This window comes from Leuresthes tenuis, unplaced genomic scaffold, assembly GCF_036924035.1.
Source record: "Leuresthes tenuis unplaced genomic scaffold, fLeuTen1.0.hap1 SCAF_21, whole genome shotgun sequence".
Classification (NCBI taxonomy): domain Eukaryota; kingdom Metazoa; phylum Chordata; class Actinopteri; order Atheriniformes; family Atherinopsidae; genus Leuresthes; species Leuresthes tenuis.
Window position 1 is genome coordinate 30122839 of NW_027325375.1, and position 26029 is coordinate 30148867.

At 41.5% G+C, this 26029-nt stretch overlaps 2 protein-coding genes across 6 annotated transcripts in view; both read left to right on the top strand.

Moving 5' to 3' along the window:
• Positions 1 to 26029, top strand: part of cxxc5a (CXXC finger protein 5a) — a 251815-nt gene that overhangs the window by 215688 nt on the left and 10098 nt on the right. The window lies entirely within an intron of this gene.
• nrxn2a (neurexin 2a) overlaps positions 1 to 26029 on the top strand; it is a 129859-nt gene that overhangs the window by 21773 nt on the left and 82057 nt on the right. For 4 of the 5 annotated variants that reach the window (XM_072374330.1, XM_072374333.1, XM_072374331.1 and 1 more), the window contains exons 3-8: positions 724 to 744; positions 5774 to 5803; positions 6043 to 6054; positions 10055 to 10356; positions 13877 to 14038; positions 23763 to 24192. In XM_072374330.1, coding sequence (XP_072230431.1) covers positions 724 to 744; positions 5774 to 5803; positions 6043 to 6054; positions 10055 to 10356; positions 13877 to 14038; positions 23763 to 24192 — 957 coding nt within the window. The remainder of the gene's footprint in view (positions 1 to 723; positions 745 to 5773; positions 5804 to 6042; positions 6055 to 10054; positions 10357 to 13876; positions 14039 to 23762; positions 24193 to 26029) is intronic. The other variant, XM_072374332.1, reaches the window with a different exon arrangement.

Below are 26029 nucleotides of genomic sequence, written 5' to 3' on the forward strand. Positions count from 1 at the left end.
CTTTGAGAATTATCTCAAAATGCCATTTTACTGTACTTTAAAAGCTGCTGCAAATGTTTTACTTATTAATGGTTCAACTGTGTTATTAATGTCCTGTTCTAAACATATAGTCTATAGCCTGACTGAGCTCTGGTGGATAATCAATAAAGCCCACTTAAAGCAATGCTACAGCAGCACTTAGAGACCATCTTTATTACATGTTAGCTGTTCATATTCTTTAAAATGTGCAAAACAACAGAAACATTATTTAATGTTATAAGTTGAGCTCTGAAGCTCAGACAGTACAGTCAAGAAAGTGCAGATACAGATGATATAAGGACTTATGGATGCTGCTCACTGAAATATGACTGGTGATTAACTGTTTTATACTTTAAGCATAAGGAGAAAACTAGCCGAGCACACTGGCTGAATTGTGCCAGTCAGCATGCATGTTGTTACAGAAAAACCCTTCATAACCATCACTGTTACTGTGAATGAACTGTTGAAATAAATGGTTACCTGCTGTGTTTTTGTTTAGCTGCTGTTTACTTCATAATCTCCTTTTTTTAGCCCGTATTCATGTATTTCTTGTACCTTACTAATGTCTGTTTTAGGAGTTACTAATTCCATTCCTTCTCATGCAAATGCTGATTGGGATGACAACAAAAAACCCCTTGAATCCTTACAGATTGAAACATGTATTCTGATATTCAAAAGTCTGTTTTTTTGTCTCCTTCCCTGCAGCTATCCAGAGAGAAGTACAAGGTAAGACAATGCAGTAGATAAAGAACGTAACGAGGAGCATAGTTCAGTTTTGGTGATGCTCTTCCTTGCAAAGGATATCAGCACAGCATCAGTGTGTGAGAGTGTGCCTGGTTATTATGAGGTTGTTATTGTCAGTTTGGACTGCAGTTCCGACATCCAACAAATTAAGCTGAACAGAGATGTTCTATCACTGGTCACGAGGTCACAAAGGGAAAAGTGCCTAATGTGCTGAACGCTCATTGTATGTGTAATAAGTGTGCTCAAGGTGACTAAAGGTCTGCAGAGTACGTGGGTGTCACACAGTATGAGTGGAATTTATATACTGCAGGGCAGAAAAATAACAGCAGAGAGACGCTGTTTATGAATTCTGTTTCCACTCAGATTTTTCTGAACTAAATTACTGTCATTAGGTTGATTTAGTCGTATATGTCGGTTCGCACTAAGGTCGAAATGTGCTTTAAATTCAAGCATAATGGCGTAAGCCCCTCTGGCGCAACATGACTGATCACTGGGACCTTAACATCCAACATATTATAATAAGATTCACAATGATGGTGGTCTTCTTCATGAGGAAAAAAAAAAAAGACACATCTCTCTTAATTTTAAACTGCCTTCAGTTAAACAAGCTCGGTTCGTAATGAGGTGCACATACTGAGCTGAAATGAAGATTGAACGCGAGAAGAGAGATTTGTTTAGTCGGCATCAGAGCGGCACATCCATCTCCCCAGTAAGGACTGCTGGTTGTGGTGAAAGGGCAGCCAACAGGCTCAGGAGACCAGCACAAGGTGTGCTGCACCGCTGCACATTATAAATCACTGCTACTGACACAGGATGCACAGCACACACACACACCTGTTCTCTGTAGCCCTGCCTCTGACTCTCACATTTGGCATATGACAGCAGAATGTAGTGAAGACTGCACAATCACATTGTCTTCATACGACACAGTCAGTCCTATGCAGGGTTCGGATACAGAATGGCTTTAAAAATTAGACGTGCAGTTTTCTTTTAATAGCTTTTGGTGTAGGTTTCCGGAGCTTATTGCTGCATCCAACACTTAGCCGCCGCTGTGGTGTACGGTTTTTACTTTTCAGTAACGGTTAACTGCTTTCACGTCCGCACAGTTTCCAAAACCAAGCATTAATCATTTTCAGTGTGAGCAAAGATGGCAGGGCTATGCTTACAGCAGATACGCCAGCATTATTAAATGACATGCTGCAAAGAGAGCACATCAGAATGTTTATTGGATTAAAGCTTGACATAGGGACAATCCCCAATGCCGAATGCATGAAAGCAACAATGACAACAGGAAAATTTCAGCCACCAGAAGCCTCTTTTTCTGTCCTTCATACCACTCCATGTGCTATTCGGCAGCGTGCCTCTCCTCTGTTGCCCTTGCATCAGCTGAAACAGACTAATATGTGTTACCTAAATCGCCTACTCTCCCCTAGAGATGACAAAGATGGTAACCCAAATGCTATATTTGGTCCTGGCTGTGTGTTTTAAGTGGTGCAGGAATAATCTTTTTATTTGTCTGAGGAACTGCCTTAAGCTGCTGAAAACCTTTGGCACAGCAGGTGAGTCTTTTGAGTTGTTCATCTACAGTATGCAGCACGTGGGCTCGCATTGATCTGCGTGGACAAAGGCCACAGTGGGGCATGCTCAGATGGCAAAACAGTGCAGCTTCCTCTGACGTTTCTGAGGTCTGCAAACAAGAGATAAGAACAGCCACCTCACAGGGCTGATGCGGAGCAAGAGAAATCACTCCAGCACAGAGAGAAAACTTACAGTACACACAAGCACAACTTGTCATGGGTTTGATTGTTTCTTTTCCGTCAGATGATCATGTGTGAGACACACTAATGACACACTAAGGAGTGCAAGGATGACGAAGTTTGGAAAGACAGGACATCGCTGGTCCTGATGGGCTTCTCTCAGCAGCAGTGACCTTGGTCTAATCCCTCATTACAACAGGCACTCTTTACGCTGTACTTTTCTAAGGAAAACAAATTTGGCAACTCTTACTCCGTAGACGGTGCCTCGCTCTGCTTTGTTGCCGGCTGATAAATGTCATAAAGACGACTGAGAGGTTTTTAAACGTTGGCAGCTGTTTTAAACTTTAACGGTTGAACTTTCAGAGATAGCTACATTAATCCTTTTAGAGGTATTTCCACAGGAACAACACGACCACAAGGAAACAGAGAAGTGAAATCAATAGCTATTTTTGCTTGTACAGCCTTTCCACATCAATAAAAAATCTCCTCTGCTTAATTTCAAACTCAGATGTTTAGACATTATCCAAGTTACTACATAGATTAATTCAAGGTAATTCTAAACGCTTTCACTTTGTATCTGCCTTGTTAAATCTGATAAGATCCGTTAAAAACACACAGTCTGAGGACATATTCTTAGATGTCTAACAGAGAGCAGATGAGACACGTGAGAATATACTTTTCTGCACTTTCTGGATTCAAACATTAATCTCTCGCAGTGCAGCCCACACTTTTTAACGTTGTGCATGTGATAGATATCGGTGTAGATGGGTTAAAAGCACCTAAGTACAGCAAACTCGTCACTACTGAGCAATGTTTGTAGAGTTTACAACCCCTTATGGGGTGTAAAGATGAAGATCAGCAACATCCATTAAGGAAACCAGCTATTTTACATCCCTCACCAGCTCACTTTGTTCTGCTTTCTCACAATGAAAATGGATTTGTTTTTATAACGAAGCCAATTAAAAAGAATCCCTAAAAAACTTCTCCCAGTTTCAGTTAGCGGTTCAGCTTTTCTCTCACTTAAAAGAATAAAAGACAGTAGATTACTGGTGGGAAGGGCATCTTATTTCCATACAGCCTTTCCCCTCTAAACAGGTCTGAGCCAGTTATCTCTGCTTTTCCACTCACTGAGATTTGGGTGTAAGGCAAAGGCGAGTAGGATGCACGTATTCAGTCGCAAGTTGCCTGTATAAGAGGGCAGTAACGACACCATTCCTAATCCACTCTTCGTCAAGTCTTTGGAAGCAAATACATTCTAAAAGAAGACTATGTTGACTGATTTGTTTAGCATCTGCCTTGACCTGTTGTTGCGGTATTCTTACAGGTCAGTTTTCCAATAAATATTTGTGGTGTGTGGAGTCATAGGAGCATATAAATGTTACTTTTGTCCAGCTTCAGAACAGAAAGATGGGCAAAGAGGAGCCATACTGCCGTTATCTGACTCCTTTCACATCTGCCAACATCCAACAGCTGGTATTATTCATGTTGTGCATGACCACAAACAGTTAATATTTTACATTTCTGTGAATGACAGATAGGTTTAATCTCTCTGAGAAACCTCCAAGGTGTTCTTTAATGGCAGTTTTTGATAAAGAGAGGAAAGGCAGGTAACAACAAAGTGCACGTAAGTTTAAAGAGGCACCGGTGGAAAATAATGCCGTTTGAACCCAGACCTTTGTTGGACACCGTGGCTCAAAATGTGATGTATTTTTGTTCATTATCAGTTTCTGTTTGGTAAGCGTAAATAAGAGAACGCGGATTGGTTTCAGATGCACAGTTTCCTTACAGAAATTGTGAGATTTCACAGAAAAAGGAAGAAACTTTCAACTCCACCTTGAGTTGATGCATACATCGGCCTGTCGTGGATTCCCTCGCAGCAGTGTGGGCGCACACAGCAGCTCTTTGTCTGCTCTGCAGAATGGACTGTGGATGAATCCTGTGTGTGAGCAGAGACTCAGTCATTGGCTTTGCAATAGAACACTCTATCAAAAGCCTCCGTGTTGGCAGGCAAGGACCCTCCCAGGGGTAATCATGTCCATTCCACACTTGCACAGTTGCGGCATTAATAGCTTTGTTCAGTGATACATGTGAACAGAGTTGTGCAACAGTGACCTGCCCCTGCATAAGGTTGCACCTAGTGACTGAAGTGGGACAGGAACAGGGAGTAGCGTAAGTAGCCTGCCGTACAGTGCAAGTGTCTCCGAGTGACGCTGCTCTGATGAGAGCTGTTTGTGTTGGCTGGCACAGTGGGACTCATGCACAGCAGAAGTGCTGCATTGTGTCAGCCCCACAGGAGAAGCAGGAGAGCTACTCCATACAATTTCTGGCAGACCTATTCAGATATTTGTCTATGTTTCGCTGTGTGTTTGCTCAGTATAGAACACTCTGAATACAGCCAAACACACTGTTTTTCCACGGCTGCAGCATTCACAGCCTAACCTGCAGGGCTCATATACATTGTCATCTGTAATGAGATGCATTTTCATTTTGCATTCACGGCTCGTATTAGTTTTTCAGCCGCTTCTCTTCTGCGAGGCAGGAAGCATGCAAGATATGTCAGTTATTGCAAGGCTTTATTGGTATTGCTCGAATATCCTGTCTTACATCAAGTGTGGAGTATATCGACTTTCTTATTGTTTAAGATTTGCTTCACAATTAGGTGTCGGACTACCACAGTATCCAGCTAACCCGCCTGCCTTCTACTGTAAAGAGGAGGTGAACCTTTGAGAAAGAGTGAGTGCAAGCTACTAACGATCTGAAGGATAAGGAATGGTGTCATTTCAGCCCTTTCGTACACTGCTAAACATGCTCAGCTGGGTTGGCTGAAAGCTGGCGTGCAGACAACAACCATGAGAAGAGCAGCGGGGATGAGCTGTAAAGCACGTAAAAACTAGCTTTTTTTTTTTTTTATCTCTCCAATTAAAAGCAGGTTCTACATCTCAAACTCTGTCTGCATCAAGTAAACATACAATATGTGTTCCATTAGAAAAAAGCATCTGTGTGAGCAACTACCTGCGAGGGTTGCACCGTTCAAGATGTTTTTTTCTTTCCTTGCCTTCCCTTTCCTCCCTGGAGATGTCTGTCTGTTTGAGTTTGATTTCCCCTTTATATTTTAGTTCAAACTTTGACATCCGTATCTACCCCAGGATGTCTGTCACAAACTGCAGTCCAACATTGTGACAATGCTTTTGTTCTCCCAAACCTCTTTATGAACTTCCTGTTTTCGTATCCTTTTTTCTGTTCTTTCCCTCAAGGTCTGGCGCACCTGATGTTAAACCGCCAAGGTATGGGGTCTATTGGTTTGCTTTTTCCCTCCCAGCCACCTGAACACATTTCCCTTCCCCTGAGATCATTCAGTTAACTGTGCTGCACTAATATTTCCTCTCCTCTTTTTTTTCATATACTTGCCTATTTATTTTTGCTTCCTCTCATATTATGCTCACTATTCACTCAATTTTTGTCCGTCAAACCCTTGTCCTGACCACTGACTGAGCTACTGGAACATCACCTTTGACCTCTGCAGTTTTTCGCCAAGGTAATGCATCTATGCTCATAGCATCTCTTCGATTTGGTTTCATGGTGTTTTCAAAGGAAAAAGGTTACAGTAATGAAGAGTAAAGGTATCTGGTGTATGAGGTATCTGGCAGGTCTCCACAGGACTCAGTCTACTTTACACTCCCTATAAACATTATGAATAAACATAGGAACTAAGGAGTCTGTTTTGCATCTTTATTTTCTATCTGCATTGTTGAAACAGTACATATTTGAATGTATTATCACTGCATTGGGGAACCGATGGAAAAGAGACGACTTTGTTGTGCTAATAAAGAGCTTGCAGCTTCACACATGCTTATTTTTCTCCATCTGATGAACATTGAAATGAAAATATAGATGTTTGCACTGTGATGAAGCTTAATGCAAAAGTATTTTCTGAATATTCACGGACTAAAATGGTACTTTGGGTGGCGTCAGCCTAGATGAAGTCAGCTGTATGTACTGTATGGTATTTTCCAGCACGTGCAGTGAAATCGAGAGGATGGACTTCATCCTGTCTCCATGGCGATCAGCATCCTCTCTAACCCTCCTTGAGACATAGCTTTGATGACCCATTCTGACAGAATAATACGTGGCCACAAGTCCTCAAGAAAATGACTTATCGGACCAGAGAAACATCGGTGTTGCGTTATTATTACATCTCTTTGTTTCTTTCAGCTCAGTCTATCCTGAGTAATGATTCTGAATAATCTACAGCTGTGAACTGAAATAGCTTTGTCTGTCATCTCCTGTTATTCACACTTCCTGTGAATGAAAAAGGTGTGTCTCAGCACCCTGAGCATGTTCCCATGTTCATTTTTTTGTGTTGAACTGATGTCAAGACAATTTAGAGCAGATGCAAAGGCTTCAGTGAAGACTTCACACAATCGTTACAGCGGTTTATCAGCAACTACAAATGATGCAGCTGTAGGCTTACATGACTGAGGCATTATAGATTAAGGTCTGAATTCTTTGTTTATTTACTCTGGAGCAAGATTTTGCATGTTTAGAGGTTGTAATTAGTCTTTATTAGGCCCGTGGGAATGCTGACTGAACACTGCAGTTTGGCGTTTCCTCAGCTGTACAATGATTAATGATGTCTGCTTTATCAGAATGACGTTGCTATATCAAATATTCAGTACATCACAGAGTAAAGCGTGTCCCACAGCCACCCACAATGGGATTTGTCATGAATTGAGGCCTAAATATAATTGCTCAATTTCATGCATTAAAACGAAGAAGAAGTTGGTAATTGATTCGGGGAGTAAAACGTTCAGAAATAGCCCTCCATGCGCTAACCGTAACACAGCTACAATTAGCATCATGACATCAGCACATACACTAGACATCAAAGTTATTAAATGTTATAACAAGCTATAGTTATTAGCAGTATTCTAGCTTTTAGCCTCGGGGGATACTTGAGAGAGGGTTCTGATATGATCTAATAGATAGATGCAGACTTAATTACATTGCTGCTTGTGCGTATGTTTTAATCTTAGCATTTCTTTGATACTCTGTAAAGAGAGAGATCATCGAGGCTCTCGGGAAGATATCTGACCAGTTTATGCATCTTCCTGCTGAAGACCAGGGTTGAGATGCTGCTCAACCATCCTCCCTACATGCTGCCTTGCCCTGGTCTGAGTGCATCCAGCCATTAGCCAGGTCCTTGGCCCTGAGAAGAGGTGACATTAGAGTAGGAGCTGCATCTGTGCCCCAGGCTTTTGGATCACTTAGTTATTACTATGCTGTAAATCTTAATATTAATGTGCAGGCTCAGTGTTGTGGCTGGCACAGGTGGGGTAGTTGGAAAGTATATAATTCATTGACCTCCTGATGGCAAGGCCCTTTCTCTCCAGTGTTTGATGTGTCTTGCATGCTGCGACTGTTACAAGGAAACTTTTTGGCCATGGGCACACTGGATATACAAGTTCCATTGTTTGCAGGAGGACTCTCGTATTTTTTGCATCTTGAATTTAAAGTAACTCATTATGGCTTCAAACCATGACAGAGGGGGGTAGCTGGCACAAAGACATGACATTGAGTGGAGAAGCAGCACAGACTCGTGGAGACGGTTGGTGTTCCCATTATTTTCTGCTGAGCCTTCCCTTTCCTGTAATGTGTGTTTCCATTTGCATCAAGAGACGGTTATGGCTGATTCCAAGAAGGGTTGATGGCTCAGCCTCCTCCACCCCACCATCTCCATTCAGCTATAAGACATGCAGAAACTGCTCTAACGGCATCTTTTAGTGTGCAGACTGCTGCCAGTGTCTGTGGAAATGTGGTATTAGAGAAAACAATGCTGGTGTTTCATTTCTTAAAGCTGGTAAATATGCACGCAGTAGGTCACCTTTGAGGTGAACATTTGTTTGAACTTTCATAAAACCCTAGAATTAGAACTTCTCACGTTCCCTCGTAAAGTCAGACAACGTGTCTTTGTGCACTGAATAGTGTTGCATCTGCTCTGTCAGTCAAATGAAGAGCCTCATATTTATGCTTTTCAGTAATAGCTTAACGAGATGCTGTGTCCTCAGCGGTTGAGTAACTACAAAGCTCGAACAATAGAAAGTAATGGGGCCACTGATCCTTTGGCCTTGAATTGGCCCTGGTGCTCTCAAGCTGACATTTACCGTACATACAAACAAAGGCTTAAGGGACAGCTTATCCCTCTGGCTTGAAATAGCTTGCTCAGTAGCAGACGCTGCATCAAGAATAGGATGTGGCTTAAAACAGCCCACTCATGTAAAATTGAATTATTGTTAGTTAACAATACTCCTCTGTGCAAATGTCAAACAGTGGGACCACGTTTGAAATTATAAGTTTGGAATATTACTGTGAATTTCAATAGTTGAAATAAGGAGTGGGTATGATAATGCATTTCCTGTGTTTTAACAGCCATAAAGTATAAGTATCTATCTATCTATCTATCTATCTATCCATCCATCTATATATCTATCCATTTATCCATCCATATATCCATCCATCTATCTATCCATCCATCCATATATCCATCTATCTATCTATCCATCCATCCATCTATCCATTCATCTATCTATCTATTCATCTATCCACCCATTTATCCACCCATCTATCCATCCATCTATCTATCTATCTATCCATCTATCCATCTATCCATATATCCATATATCCATCCATCCATCTATCTATCTATTCATCCATCCATCCATCTATCTATCCATCTATCCATCCATCTATCTATCCATCTATCTATCCATCTATCCATCTATCCATATATCCATATATCCATCCATCCATCTATCTATCCATTCATCTATCTATCTATTCATCTATCCACCCATTTATCCACCCATCTATCCATCCATCTATCCACCCATCTATCTATCTATCTATTCATCCATCCATCCATCTATCTATCTATCCATCTATCCATCCATCTATCTATCCATCCATCTATCTATCTATCCATCTATCCACCCATCTATATATATCTATCCATTTATCCATCCATCCATCCCCCCATCATTACCCAGTGGACATTTCTTGGAATGTGGGTGCAAATTGGCCACATTCAGTCATTGTTGCATAAAGAATAAAGAATAAAGCTGTTTAAATTGCTAAATGAATTTTAACGTGATTTACTTAAGTAGGAGGAAAAATGGGGCAGTTCAGTGTAACAAATTAAACTTTATTTGCACAATGTTTAGGCAACAAGTGCACAGTTATTTATTTAAATATATTTTATCAGTATTTGTTAGTAGAATTACATTTTGACTGAATTTATTAACATTATCCAGAGTCCATTATCTACAGTAAATTCACTCAAATTTACAACAGTTTCATTGCACTTGTGACCAGATCAACACACTTTTACACAGTCCATTCCCCGTTTTACTAAAAGTAGAGTGTTTGTCAAGCAGTGTTGTATTTTCTACTATTTTTCCAATCTTTAGTTTCACCCACTGAACTAGATTTTATTCTGATAACAGGAACGATTATCTAAAATGCTGATATTTCCCTCTCAGGGCAGGAGGAGTCAGTGGCCACCTTCAAAGGCAACGAGTTCTTCAGCTACAACCTGTCCCAGACTCCCATTCAGAGTAGCTTGGATGAGATCACGCTGTCCTTTCGGACCCTCCAGAGGAACGGCCTGCTGCTGCACACGGGGAAGTCAGCTGACTACGTGAACCTGTCCGTGAGGAATGGAGCCCTGTGGCTGGTCATCAACCTGGGCTCTGGTGCATTTGAAGCCCTAGTCGAGCCTGCCAGTGGAAAGTTTAATGACGATGTGTGGCATGAAGTGCGAGTGACACGCAACCTCCGCCAGGTGAGTGTCCTTCATCCTTATCTCCCAGGAGATAAGACTAAGAAACTGGGGGGGAAATATGTAACTTGTGACCCTATGGTCCCACTTCATGTCTGGATTCCTCTCAGATCCAAGTAGTTCCATGTAAATATGGTTTAGACAACATATACTGCGTTTTGTTCCATTTTTCAACTCGTTAATACCAGCTTACATGAGGTCATTGCCCTCCGGCCTGCTTTGGAGGAGTCTTTTTCTGCACCTACTGATTGCTGTGAATGTTTTTGAGGCCGTAGCAGCAATATAAGCTAGAAGTTTATCAAAAAATAAGCAGAGCTTGTATAATGAATACATCCGTCCAGCATTGTACGGCTGCACAAGAAGGCTTCATATCATTAATACAGTCTGGACAGCGCACTGAATTCCCAAACTAATTTACTGACAAGATGTTTCTGTTACGTTCAGCTTGTTTTCAACTGCTGGCATTCCTCTTGGACTGCAAGTTTACAAGCTGCAGGATCAGTGTTTTTTTGCTCTTAATGTGAATAAGTGTCATGTAAAGTGGTTGGTTGCAGTGATGAACCTGCACATAATCGGCTCTGTTTTCACTAACCCAGCAGCAACAACCTCTGATAATACCTGCACAGCCATAAGGACAACAAAGACCTCCTGAAAAAGGAAATAAAAGGAAATAATTGTTGTGTTAAATGTTAACACAACACTGGCAACTGATAAGCTAAACTTGTTAGCAACAATTCATATTTAGGCCACAACCTGAGCAGTTATGGATATTATCAACAGTACTTTCTCTGTGCTTGATGAAGTGTTTATTAGCAGGGATACATGGATGAGTATAGGTCAACTGTTTGACTCCCTGGAACTACTCTCAGGTGGATCTGTTGACAGGAACCAGTGGATATCTTGCAGGCAATCATAAGCTGCAGCCTCAGTTCCTGAAAAACACGCTTGCAAGTCAATGGGTGCGACTGAATGTGTTAAACAGAGCTAATACACATCTGGTGATGGTGTTAATTTAGTCTGCAAAAGGGGCGTGTGACGCTGTTCAATAATTCAATGGTGAAATCCCTTCTGCTAAAGAGACAAAGGTTAGTGTGAAAATGAGCTGCAGTGCTTGTGTCTTGTTGTTGAAGTCGGTAACCTACAACGATAGCATAATCCCCAAATACTGAGAAGTCTGTGGCCAGCGAACAAACAGATTGAATAATTATCTGGAGCATGCTTTTGTTAAACCAGATAAATGCATGATTAGTGTGAATGAATGCCTGAAATCCATTTAGAAGCTGTGTGATGTTACTAATAAATGCCACTTTAAGATGTAATGCTATCTTAAAGGGGCATTTAAATCTGCGGGAGCTTAGTGACACCACTGAGTCCAGCAGGATGCATTTCTGATACAACCTTGAGAAAATAGAGCCTCTCGGTTTAAAGAGACTTTTTATGTCACATACTGTGATCACTTTATAAATGCACTTGAATCATCACTAACCTGAATATATTCTATTTACTGAGTTCGCTTCATACAATCCAAGTGAATTTGAGTTTTCTCTGCTATCGAAGAACCCATTTTCTATCTAACCTTCTCATCATCGCCAATACGTTTGGAAGCCGTCACACAAACCTGCATATGAGCTTGCATCCTCCTCCTCACATCTATTTCCTTACTCTGGCTTTCAGAGGAGCGGCAATCCAATGCTAGCCACGTCACTTGTGCTTTCAGGCATCTATTTGATCCCTGTGTAAATTGCTTCCCCCTCAGATAAGTTACCACACTGACATGCAGATAGGGGAACTGTAACTCCCAAGAGCGTGCCGGTGGAAGCTATTTATTAGATCCGGTGGTGCTTTTCAGGCTAGAATTCCTCTTATTGCTTTCTTTATCTTTTTCTCCATCCATCTTGTCTTTTGTGTCACGGACAAAGTGGGTGGAGCTCGTTCTTAATGTCCTGTCTCTTTTTAATCCATATTAATGATGCAGCCCCTTGTGTTTCGGCAGAACACACAGAACACAACGCTATATGTGGTTTTCACTTTGTAATCACAAAAAATATGGTGTTGATTCATCAGCTGAGCTGAAACTGAATCAGAATGAAAGGTCAACCTCAAACTGTGCCATCCAGGACTGGAGCTCGACTATTATCCCACTGTGAGCTTTTAATTAATCATGACCTAATTCTGTAATTCCACTCAACGGCATTGATCAGCAGCCTCAGACTTTCAGCTGCCAGTGAAGTAACTATAAGGGAGTCAGAACACGGTGTTTTATCATAGCACACATGTGTTATTGCTGAATGAAAGGAAAATAAGCATCAGTCAGTTCCCAGACGTGAAAGCTTGTTTTACGCGGTATCATCGGCTGGCAGCGAGAGCCTTATTATAGTCCATTGTCCAGATATACTAAAGGCTTCGCTGCGAGACAGACAGAAATCAATATCTGTCAACGATTTGAACCAAACCTTGTTTTATAAAGATGACACCTGAATGTTCTGCAGCCTCTTTTTCTTCTGCAGATTTGTCAGAGACCCGGCTGCAAAGCGCTGGTCTTGTTACTTGACCTTAAGTCCATTATTTTAAATTGTTTACTTTCTTTTTCTCACGCTAAGAAGCTCTGACGGGAAAGTAATGGTTGTGTATTTCCTGATGAACATCAAAATGGGGAAAATCCGAATAAGTCAAACACTGTTAATAATTGAACAAAATGGCAGTAAAAGACAGTTAAATTATGTAGACTGAAACTGCAGAGGCTGTTTACTTGAGTGGTTTCCTCTCCCTAACATGGGCTCAGATATTTTACTGGCCTGATTTTAATAAAGACTGTGTAATGTTTTCCTACTCGGAAAACGACAGAATGGCCTGAGACGTGAGCACAAAGAACAAAATCTTTGAACATTTGTGCCCCGGTCTGCCTTGTTGAAGCTGACATTTTTGTACTTCACCTCAAATGCAACCTACAAAAGAACACTGTTTTTCTTGAAAGTTGAAACAAAGAAATGGTAATTGCTGTGACATGTTACTCCTTAGCGCTGGATGTTACATTTCTGCAGGAATTCATCTTAACTGTGGGCTTATTGTCATGGCAACAAGCACATGATTTTTACCTCCAAAGCCCTGTTCAGCCATTCATTTCCTCCTGTGTACAGATGACACTGATATGAGAATTATCTTGTTTTGTTTATGCTAATGCAGCCGTAATGCAGCTTGCCTTTCTGATATCTTTCATCTTAAATTAATTGAGTATGTTGTAGCGTTCACACTGCTTTGGAGCCAAAATATCTGCGGAAAGGGAACGTTTATGGTGTTGACTGCACTGCTATCCTGCGCATATATCAGAAACAGGGATCAACTGAGATTAGCGAACCCTTCAAAGCTGTTCTTGTAATTGCCTCCAAGTGCCGACATTAAGGCAAGCTCAACTAGAATCAAGAAATGAAGCATGAAATAATTAGGCCAGTTCTTTCTGTTTGTCTTAAATTCTCTTCCTCCCTGATCATTTCTTTTTCTCACATTCTCTCGTCGGTTTCTTTAGGTGACAATCCTGGTGGATGGGATTCTCACCACCACCGGCTACACGCAGGAGGACTACACCATGCTGGGCTCTGATGATCTCTTCTACATAGGGGGAAGCCTAAACACAGCTGACCTGCCAGGCTCCCCGGTCAGCAACAACTTCATGGGCTGTCTGAAAGATGTGAGTAGAGCTTGACCTCACACAGAGGACTGGAAATATTATCCAGCCCTTATCAGACAGCGCTGCCCCATCCCATAATCATAGCATGCTCAGTGTACAGAAAATCCCCCTCACATTTCTATTGATTCTCCTGTTGTAGGGTGTTTGAAGGAGAGCCTTTATGCTGAGAGGCAGAGCGTACACCTTTATAGTTTCCTGCGGGAATCCCTTTGAGAATATCGTGCTGATATACATAAGAAACAGTTGCATCTCATGTTCAGTGCCGACACACCGCCTGAACCCGGTTTTCATCACCACATCGTCCACATTTCTGAAGTGTTTTCACTCCAGCCTGCACCTGTCACATCGATTACCTTCAGCAAGCAAGACGAGATCAAGCACTTGGAAGTAGTGGACTGTGGGTGAATGTCCATGTCATGGAAAGTTAATGAACTGAGCTCTTTCATAAGAAGAACTATCGCTTTTCTCTAAAACGGCAATTATCGGGAGGAGACTTGAATAAACACGGTACTGGCAGCTTTTTTCTTGGGGACACCGACCAGATTACTCAAATGAGTGGACTTCCTTTCAGAGACATTTACATCACAGAGGATGAGATTTATTTGATAATTGCTCACAAACTGTTAAAAAACAGCGCCTGATCCCCTTTAAATCCAGCTGCAGGGGATGCAGCAGCGAGCACAGTGCACCAAGGAGAGAACAACACATCACTTAGATAGAGGATACACAAAATGCAGCAGGCAAATAGAGTGGAAATAACCTGATTAAGCTATATGTAGCGACAGCAGCAGCAAGTTGAGCTAAGCATAACAAGTAGCAGCTTCGTTATGTGCGAGAGCTTGGCGGTTTCTATACACCGTCATGTGGTTAAAGGCGGTTTGATGATTGTTTTATGTCAGAGAACAGATTTACTCGTGGTGGAAAAGGGAAAACCTCAGACTAATGTTTGATTTGTTCTTAGTTTGGTCATAACTGCACAGAAATCTAAGGTTCACTGATTGCCTCCATTACTGAGATTGTTTCTGGTCTTGGCTCCTTGCTGTGCATTTTGTTATGGCTTCTGTACCATCCGAAACCATGGTAACCACAAAACCAGCCGCCGCCATGTTCAAGTGGTAAATTACTGTTTCTTTGTCATTTCTTTAGCTTTTTCCCCTCACCATCAATCCTTGGTTGTGGCACGACTTTGCCTGAATAGATGCACAAAAGAGAAAAGTTGGGTAATCTAATTTCACTGCATCTAAGTTTCACTTTGTTCATTTATGTGGTGGCGACACCAGCAGATTCAGTCACAGAGCAGAAAGGTTAATGCAGAAAGAAGAGCGGCAGTCTGAGTAGCTCAATGAGGACACGGCAGGCCGACTTCAGCCAAAAACTTTCAACATGTTGGCAATAGTAAGGCTGCAACACATTCTCTTGTTGCATATTGTTATAAAAAGGAGGTTAAGATGTGGAATACCAAGAAAACGTTCAACATATTGGCAATAATAAGGCTGCAAGACATTCTCTTGTTGCATATTGTTATAAAAAGGAGGTTAAGATGTGGAATACCAAGAAAATATTCAACATATTGGCAATAATAAGGCTGCAAGACATTCTCTTGTTGCATATTGTTATAAAAAGGAGGTTAAGATGTGGAATACCAAGAAAATATTCAACATATTGGCAATAGTAAGGCTGCAAGACATTCTCTTGTTGCATATTGTTATAAAAAGGAGGTTAAGATGTGGAATACCAAGAAAACCTTCAACATGTTGGCAATAGTAAGGCTGCAAGACATTCTCTTGTTGCATATTGTTATAAAAAGGAGGTTAAGATGTGGAATACCAAGAAAATATTCAACATATTGGCAATAGTAAGGCTGCAAGACATTCTCTTGTTGCATATTGTTATAAAAAGGAGGTTAAGATGTGGAATACCAAGAAAACCTTCAACATGTTGGCAATAGTAAGGCTGCAAGACATTCTCTTGTTGCATATTGTTATAAAAAGGAGGTTAAGATGTGGAACACCAAGAAAACTTTCAATATATTGGCGATAGTAAGGCTGCAAGACATTCTCTTGTTGCATATTGTTATAAAAAGGAGGTTAAGATGTGGAACACCAAGAAAACCTTCAACATATTGGCAATAATAAGGCTGCAAGACATTATCTTGTTGCATATTGTTATAAAAAGGAGGTTAAGATGTGGAATACCAAGAAAATATTCAACATATTGGCAATAATAAGGCTGCAAGACATTCTCTTGTTGCATATTGTTATAAAAAAAGGCCATTAATTGAGCTTAAGATGTGGAACACCAAGAAAACTTTCAACATATTGGCAATAATAAGGCTGCAAGACATTCTCTTGTTGCATATTGTTATAAAAAGGAGGTTAAGATGTGGAACACCAAGAAAACTTTCAATATATTGGCGATAGTAAGGCTGCAAGACATTCTCTTGTTGCATATTGTTATAAAAAGGAGGTTAAGATGTGGAACACCAAGAAAACCTTCAACATATTGGCAATAATAAGGCTGCAAGACATTATCTTGTTGCATATTGTTATAAAAAGGAGGTTAAGATGTGGAATACCAAGAAAATATTCAACATATTGGCAATAATAAGGCTGCAAGACATTCTCTTGTTGCATATTGTTATAAAAAAAGGCCATTAATTGAGCTTAAGATGTGGAACACCAAGAAAACTTTCAACATATTGGCAATAATAAGGCTGCAAGACATTCTCTTGTTGCATATTGTTATAAAAAAGGCCATTAATTGAGCTTAAGATGTGGAAGACCAAGAAAACTTTCCTAAATGAAGGCAAACATGGAGGATTTTTACTAAAAGTCACATTTACTAACAGTGTGCATGTGGTAAAAATGTGCAACTGACCCTCTCGTCTATATATTTAAGGGATTTTACCCTGAAAGCATTAAACAACTGACTAAGGTTCAAGGTAGAGTGCGTCATTAGTAACAAAAGCTGCAGTTGATCTGGCAGCGTTAGTAGCTTCAGAGGGAGGAGGTGGATGTCAAGCACCAGAGGAACACTATCAGAACACATTTATTGATCATTTTCATTGTGTTTTTGCTGGATTTTGCATGTAAATGTTCTGTATTTCACCGGCTGATGGTGGTCAGCAGCGTCGCCTCACAGCGGGAGGTTCCAGTTTCAACTCCCGGCTGGTTCTGTCTGTGTGGAGGTTGCATGTTCTCCCGTGTATTCATGGGTTCTGGCTCTGAATTGTCCTTCGGAGTGAGTGTGAGCGTGCATGACCTGCCCAGGTGTAGCCGCCTCTTGGCCAGATTGGATGAAGCAGGTATAGAAAGTGGATGGATGGATGTTCTGTATCTCAGTTAGCTTTACTTCCTGTTTTATTTAGATTTTTTTTGCTGCTCCTGCTAGTTTTGCTCTCTCACGTTGTGCATTCATGACTCATTCACCTCAGTAAATGTATCATTTGTCTTTGCCAGATAGTGGCCGTTGCTCAGTGTTTGTTCCCACTACATTTCAGGCTCTGCATGCCACCTGTTTTATGTTATACTTTGTTGGGTTTCCTTCCATGCAGTGCTATCAGTAAGTAAATAAGGTTAATTTACTTAATACAGTCATCCTTAAACCTATAATATCCTCACTGAGAAAATGTTTTTTCATAGGCACAAAAAAAGGTACTGGTGCAACTCCTCGTGTTGTGTTCTCCCATTGATTTATTCATTTAGGTGTTTAAATAAGCGTAACGTGGCTTATTTTGCTGTGATTCTGTCCCTGAGTGCAGCTGTGGGTAATATTCCCAACCTGCCAGTAGCAGAGCAAACATTTCAGGCTTTGTCTGGTTCATACTCACGTGCCTTCATTTTTTTTCGGGGGGGGGTATTATCCTTTTAATGACTTGGATCATGCTCTATCGTGCTTGTACAAGAAAGAAAACACAGCTGTGTTGTTTGTAAAGGACCTGCTCCCTTTTATCAGCAGGTCTGCCTGTGAGGAAGCCCACTCTAATTTGTCCTGGTCTTGGTCATTATTGAAATTAGCTTCTGTGACTGTGTTCACAGATCAGTGCAACAGAGCTACTTCACATGCAGAGTTGGCCAATCCTGTTTCCTGTATTTCAGTGTCCCTTACTGGTAAATGTGGAGCCTTCTTTCAGCCACTTACGTCTGTGCAGATCTTCGTTCTTGGTCATCCAGGTCATGATAATCCTTGTAACCTTGTAACCTCTTGTGGTATCATTGGCACCTTGATATCTGCTGATATCTTGCTGAGGTCACATGGGGGTCGTTTATCCGCTCGGCCAGAACCCAGAAGGTGAAAAGCTGTGTTGCAGGTGGCTGATGAGCCTTGGAGGCTACAAGTCCAACAACACTCAAGCAAAGACTTGTTCACACCAAGGATAAAACACCCTGAACATTGTTGCATATGCAGTCCAAGACACAGAGGGTCTGTTTCTGTGTCGAATAGTAAAAAAAATTACCTTTTATTGTCTTTTCCGAAGCTCTTTTCCATGATTTTGATGGAAAACTTGATGGGGTTAAGGAAAGATGGTAGAGAATATTCTTAAAGAGAATCTGACTGCTAACACTGAGAATGGGTACATTATGTGGGTCTGCGATTGGGATGGGAAAATAATCCAGTGTTGCTAAAGTTTAGGAACTGTGGGACAGAATTAGTGCCCGTCTTTCATAAAGGAGGGTCATAAAGGATCATAAAGGTAGCGTTGGAGCTCCTTCCTTGTACGTGATGATACTTCTGGGTCATTTCGCCCAGTCAGGAAGGTTCTAAAGCAAAAGAAGGCATTCGAGTCTTTCTTTAATGCATTTTGCGGTGCTGTTTGGGTCTTTAGTTAATGTTTTCTGAGCTTTATTCCTGTCGTGGCTTCTCAGTTTCCTTTAGCTGCCCTCTAATTCATGGAGCTTTTACAAAGGCTGTGGAGCGCGCCGCGCTCTCTCTGCAGGGGTCGGACGCAGAGCACAGCAGAGCGCTGTACTTTGCTGTAATTTCTAATGGGTTTGGAAGTGAAGAGCAACAATAAAATGTTGAATTATTGGTCAAATTTGTTACTAAAGTATGCAGCATGGATATTTTAACGCGCTCGGTTTTTAAAAAGCCTGCTTACACAATTGCTTGAACATCTGCATCCAGAGAAATGAAAATGAGCTGTTATTTATGGACAGGTTATTGTTCCGGTGTTGCTGCCAATGCTGCAACCTCCGCTCTGTGGGCGGCGGGGCTGGCGGTGCTGTTTGGGCCTGCATCTGCTGCGCTCTGCCACACAGATGTACTGTGGGCTTGCAGCGAGAGCTAATGATGGTACAAAAAGTCACGAGGGTGGGTTAACGGACCCGAAATCTCCCAGTAATGAGTGGGACTGGTGGCACTGGCAGAACAAATTAAATGGAATCGGGCCTCCAGGAAATCCGGCAGCAGGGTTCAGAAACATGCCAGGCCAGGCGAGAGGCCCGGAGTTTGCTAATGAAAATGAGATTGTGCAGAAAAAAGTGTGCAGCTCTGTTTAGGGACTCTTATTTTATTGAACGTAGCCATGCGTAATCTCCTCGGACGCCACATGATAACAGATGCGAGTGCTGCTGGTTGGGTTCATCGGGTTCATCGGGGATAACGGCGCCTTTCTGGTTAAAGAGAGACAGATTTATCTTTCAAGTCAAGTTTATAGTTTAAAAATGCTGCTCTACATCATTGGGTTCCTCTATTTTAAGGTTTCGGGATCGTAGCGATGCGGTTATGAAGCGGCGGTCAGCAGTAGAGAGGATCTTTACTCTTTACTCCCAACACGTTGCTACTCTTCAACATTAATATGACTTTGTCATGTGATTCTTTTTTATTTGGGGATGCTCTGAAACCCACACAGTGAACATCTGAATATGTGAAATGGGATTCCACTTCTTTATTGTCCTCTGGCTTATATAATAGTTGTGTAGAGGTCACCATCTGTCCACTTGCGTGGTCGTAAGCGTTTCTGTTCACCCTTTGTTTGAGCGACTGGCTTGATTGACTTCCCGTTTTGAAATTGCCTGTTACACTCATTTCTCGATGGTCAGTTTCACCATCTGATTTCACTGCCTAATTAGTCACACTGAGGCGGTGTGAGGTGTGATATTGGCTTACGCAGCTTCTCAGCTCTGCTGTTAGCCCTCTGTGCAGCGTGGTGTGTCACCTCAGGCAGTGGCTGGCTGCAGAGTGAGGTGGCAGATAACGGTGGGCTCGGGGTGACTTACAACTGATACAAAATGAGACAAGGACTTCAGCGTCCTGCTGTGAATATTGATGAACCCAGAACAGAAGCTTAAAATAATACAGCAAAGAGCCCTCTGCAAGGATTCTGTCAAAGAAGATTTCTCATGGTTTTAGATATCGAGTGTATTTCATGTTTGTATGATCAGGATTTGGGTTTTTTTAGGGGGGGGTGTAGTTATTTAAGATATCCAATCAATAGCAAGACATCCCAAAAAGGCAAATGGGGGTTCTCATGTACATTCTGACTATGTGCTGGAACCCAGGAACCATTAAACTTCAGGTAAACGCTGGCTGTGATTGGCTGTGATTGCATGCTAGCTGTGAGCACTGAGGGGATGTAAAAGATGGGGGTAGCCACTAGGTTTAAAGCATGAAGCCAATGCAGATGATTCTCTGAAATAAATGAACAAATACTGTCCAATATGATGCCATTTAGATTAACTTCTTTTCATCTGATGGTTCTTTTTAGAAAATAATCTAACATGAGTGCCTGGTCTCAGCCGACAGAAAGAGGCAAGAAAGTTTGTTCATTTAGCTGAAGAGGGAGCACTTTCAGTGTGGAGCAAAGATAGTGGGAATCCAAACCCAAAGGCCGGCAGGTCGGGGAAATAAGTCATTTTTTATCAACAAAATTAAAGCTCAGGGTGCTGCAAAGCTATGAAGTCTGAAATACAAAAGATCCAAAACGTGAGGGAAGAAGACTCCAGCTTGCAATAAGAAGGAAAACACAACGTAAAACAAAAGCAGTGGCAAAAGAAACTACTTTTACATTTTAAATTAAAAGTTAAGGGTTGTATCCCTCTTAGGAGTCCTTCCTTAAGTCTGATCACACATAATGGAACAATAAGTGGGCATCGGGCACAGTGTTCCCACCCGAGGGTTCATTATTTTACTGTTATCTGGCCACATAACAGTAAAATACGCAGGTTATTTATACTATACTGTTCTTTGATAAGCATATTACCATGTGGAAAAAAAAAAAATTGAATATATTGCACCAACCGGTGTCCATCGTCCTTCTTTTCGATATGTGCTAAACATTGTGGGTGCTTTGAGAACACCAAGAACACACAGAAGCATCCTTGAAATTTCACAGAATTAAGGACAAAATCCTTGAGAGGATCAATGACATCTAAGCAGTCCTTCAATTTCATGATCTGGCATCTGTTAGGGATCCTTCCTTGACTTTGAAAAGCCTCTTTGTTGAGGACTGTGATACAGTTAGCCCCCAGTTTGACATTTAAATCAATCAAATAACGGTTATTTGGCTCTGAACGGCGCTCTGTTCTGCTGTCCACAGCCAGGTACTCTGGGAAATAATAGATGGTGCTTTGAGGTCTACTTTCTGATGAATAAGTTGCTACACTATGGCTCTGCAGCGCCACTGGATTCTCAGACACATCCTTATCTGGAGATGAGGCTGGATTTTAGCTGAATTTGTAAAACACCTTTTCAGTCTCATAAGGCGGCCAACCGATTTTCCTTTTGAAATTGAATAAACTAAATCGATGACCAATAATAAAAGGAGAAATAAAAGGAGGAACCGACAAGCGGAAAACAAAAAAACGAGCTTTTGTTTGTTTTCTGACAGCATGATTCGACACTTTCAGCATTTATTTCTGGTCTGTGACCTGGAAGCGATCCAATCCCCACACATTGGGCGGCACATCAACGGAAAGGTGCTCGGTTCTGTTGAGGAACCTACGGTCCTGCATGTGTCCAAACTGATTACATCAGGCGGGGGAAACATCGCCACACATTAGGTCGCTTTCCCCTGTTAAAAATCAGCAAAAAACCATCGTTTTTGCATCAAGGCAAGTTTATTTGTACGGAACAATTCAATGAAAAGGTGATTCAAAGTGCTTTACAGAGACATTAAAACAGAAGAAATAAAATAAAAAGCATGATTTAAAATTTAAGCAAACGAAAGAAATAAGAACAATAGATAAAATCAGAAAAAATTATATATATGAAAGATAAAATCAGGAGTTAAAAAATATGAAACTCAAGCTTATTCAAATGCAGCTGAAAATAGATGTTTCTTCAACCTGGACTTAAATACTGAGTGTTTCAGCTGATCTGAGGCTTTCTGGGAGTTTGTTCCAGACATGTGGAGCATAGAAGCTGAATGCAGCTTCTCCAGGTCTGGTTCTGACTCTGGGAACTGATAAAGAACCGGATCCAGATGACCTGAGGGGTCTGGGAGGTTCATAGTGGGTCAGGAGGTCACTGATGTATTTTGGACCATTCAGAGCTTTATAGACCAGCATCAGAACTTTAAAGTCTATCCTCTGATGGACCGGCATCAGAACTTTAAAGTCTATCCTCTGATGGACCGGCAGCCGGTGGAAAGACCTCACAGCTGGACTGATGTGCTCCACTTCAGTGTTTCATCCACATTAAAGTCAGGTGAGGCAACATTTCTTCTCTTGTGTTTTACGGACAGCTTCCGGGTCACAGACCATGAATAATTACTGAAAATCTCATTTTTTTCCGATTCAAAGGTTTCATCTTGAAACATGTTGTCAGAAAACCAATAACAGCTAATTTTTTGGTTTCCGTTTTTCCATTTTGAGAATATAAAACGGTTCTCTTTTTATTATTGGTCATCGGGAAACGATTCCCGATTTATTTCCATATCTAAAGGAAAATCGGTTGACCGTCTTCTACACAAACCCTTACTTCCAATCTGCTTCCAGCTAGCTTCCAATCTGCTTATTTCCTGACTGCCTCCTGTTGTGGCATCTGATGATGATGAAAAAGACCAATTCATTCACCTGAGGAGTATTTGTGGAGGCGCCTCGCCTTGTTCAGAAAGGACATTCAGATGCTTCTGTGTAACAAACCATCTGGGATGTCATGTTTGTCAGATTTACCCTCAGAAAATGTCAATTTTTAATAAGATGGCTTTGGTCAATATATGTCAAATATAGCAGTCTAACGAGCCTTTTGCATGTGTAAAAGCTCAAGGTCACCTCTGTCCCCACCTGCCATGACAGACATTTACATGACAGACATGTAAATGTCTGGATTTGCATCGCGGTCTAAATGCAACTTGCCCTCTTCTTCTGTTGTAATATTAAATTGCCCATTATTTGGAGTAGAAAACTGAAAGCAAGCAGATGGTATTTTGGTGAAAAATAACTTCTGATCTCAGAAGAATGTTGGTTAGTTAATAATCGTGTGTACACAGAACGGTTTGTTCATTTCTGACTGTGCAGTGAGGCTGAATGTGGTTGATTTTCTTCTCCTTTTTCAGATGTTTCTCGATCCATTTAATGAACAATGGCTGTTTCTTTGATATATTATTCTTAATGGAATGAGCCGGGGCATTTTTCTCTCCGAGCTCCGGGTTCAGCATGTTTGCTGCGTACCGGATCCTGTGAATGCTGATTTTTGCACTTACTGAGGACTAATATTCCACCTTTCTACCAATTTATTCCCCTCTCCGGCTGTCATCTCACCACATATCTCTCTCATTTGTTAGGTCGTCTACAAAAATAATGAATTTAGACTGGAGCTGTCACGCCTGGCTGAGCAGCGGGATCCCAAGATTAGTATCCATGGTGATCTGATATTCAGCTGCGAGAATGTGGAAGCCCTGGAACCAGTCACCTTTGACACGCCGTCTGCCCACTTGACGTTGCCCAGGTGGAACACAAAGAAGACCGGCGCCGTGTCCTTCGACTTCCGCACCACGGAGCCCAGCGGCCTGCTGATGTTCAGCCACGGCAGCCTGCAGGGCACGCTGCCCGACGGGAAGCCCCGTGCCGACTTCTTCGCCATCGAGCTGCTGGATGGATTTCTCTATCTGGTGATGGACATGGGCTCCGGCAGCCTTAAAATCAAAGCCAGCAACAAAAGGCTGGATGACGGCGAGTGGTGCCACGTGAACTTCCAGAGAAATGGGCGCACTGGTAAGATGATTATATGTGTTTGCGATGGTGGGGGAAGCCTTCTGTCTGCTGCTGTCTCTCTCCTCTTTTAGCTGTGGAGTATGAAGGGCTTCAAGCTGTGAAATTGCCATATGCCAGCATGGATACAGTCATTAGGCTGGTTTTAGACTGGTTTCAAACTGACTTTAGGCTGGTTTTAGACTGGTTTCAGACTGACTTTAAGCTGGTTTTGAACTGGTTTTGGACTTGGTTTCAGACTGACTTTAAGCTGGTTTTGAACTGGTTTTGGACTTGGTTTCAGACTGACTTTAAGCTGGTTTTGAACTTGTTTTGGACTTGGTTTCAGACTGACTTTAAGCTGGTTTTGAACTGGTTTTGGACTTGGTTTCAGATTGACTTTAGGCTGGTTTTAGACTGGTTTCAGACTGACTTTAAGCTGGTTTTGAACTTGTTTTGGACTTGGTTTCAGACTGACTTTAAGCTGGTTTTGAACTGGTTTTGGACTTGGTTTCAGACTGACTTTAGACTGGTTTCAAACTGACTTTAAGCTGGTTTTGAACTGGTTTTGGACTTGGTTTCAGACTGACTTTAAGCTGGTTTTGAACTGGTTTTGGACTTGGTTTCAAACTGACTTTAGGCTGGTTTTAGACTGGTTTCAGACTGACTTTAGGCTGGTTTTGGACTGGTTTCAGACTGACTTTAAGCTGGTTTTAGACTGGTTTTGGACTTGGTTTCAGACTGACTTTAAGCTGGTTTTGAACTGGTTTTGGACTTGGTTTCAAACTGACTTTAGGCTGGTTTTAGACTGGTTTCAGACTGACTTTAAGCTGGTTTTGAACTTGTTTTGGACTTGGTTTCAGACTGACTTTAAGCTGGTTTTGAACTAGTTTTGGACTTGGTTTCAGACTGACTTTAGGCTGGTTTTAGACTGGTTTCAGACTGACTTTAAGCTGGTTTTGGACTGGTTTCAGACTGACTTTAGGCTGGTTTTGGACTTGGTTTCAGACTGACTTTAGACTGGTTTTAGACTGGTTTCAGACTGACTTTAAGCTGGTTTTGAACTTGGTTTCAGACTGACTTTAAGCTGGTTTTGAACTGGTTTTGGACTTGGTTTCAGACTGACTTTAAGCTGGTTTTGAACTGGTTTTGGACTTGGTTTCAGACTGACTTTAGGCTGGTTTTAGACTGGTTTCAGACTGACTTTAAGCTGGTTTTGAACTGGTTTTGGACTTGGTTTCAGACTGACTTTAAGCTGGTTTTGGACTTGGTTTCAGACTGACTTTAGGCTGGTTTTGGACTTGGTTTCAGACTGACTTTAAGCTGGTTTTGAACTGGTTTTGGACTTGGTTTCAGACTGACTTTAGGCTGGTTTTGGACTGGTTTCAGACTGACTTTAATCTGGTTTTGAACTGGTTTTGGACTTGGTTTCAGACTGACTTTAATCTGGTTTTGAACTGGTTTTGGACTTGGTTTTAGACTGACTTTAGGCTGGTTTTAGACTGGTTTCAGACTGACTTTAGGCTGGTTTTGGACTGGTTTCAGACTGACTTTAAGCTGGTTTTGAACTGGTTTTGGACTGGTTTCAGACTGACTTTAGGCTGGTTTTGGACTTGGTTTCAGACTGACTTTAGACTGGTTTTAGACTGGTTTCAGACTGACTTTAAGCTGGTTTTGAACTGGTTTTGGACTTGGTTTCAGACTGACTTTAACCTGGTTTTGAACTTGGTTTCAGACTGACTTTAGGCTGGTTTTAGACTGGTTTCAGACTGACTTTAACCTGGTTTTGAACTTGGTTTCAGACTGACTTTAGGCTGGTTTTAGACTGGTTTCAGACTGACTTTAAGCTGGTTTTGAACTG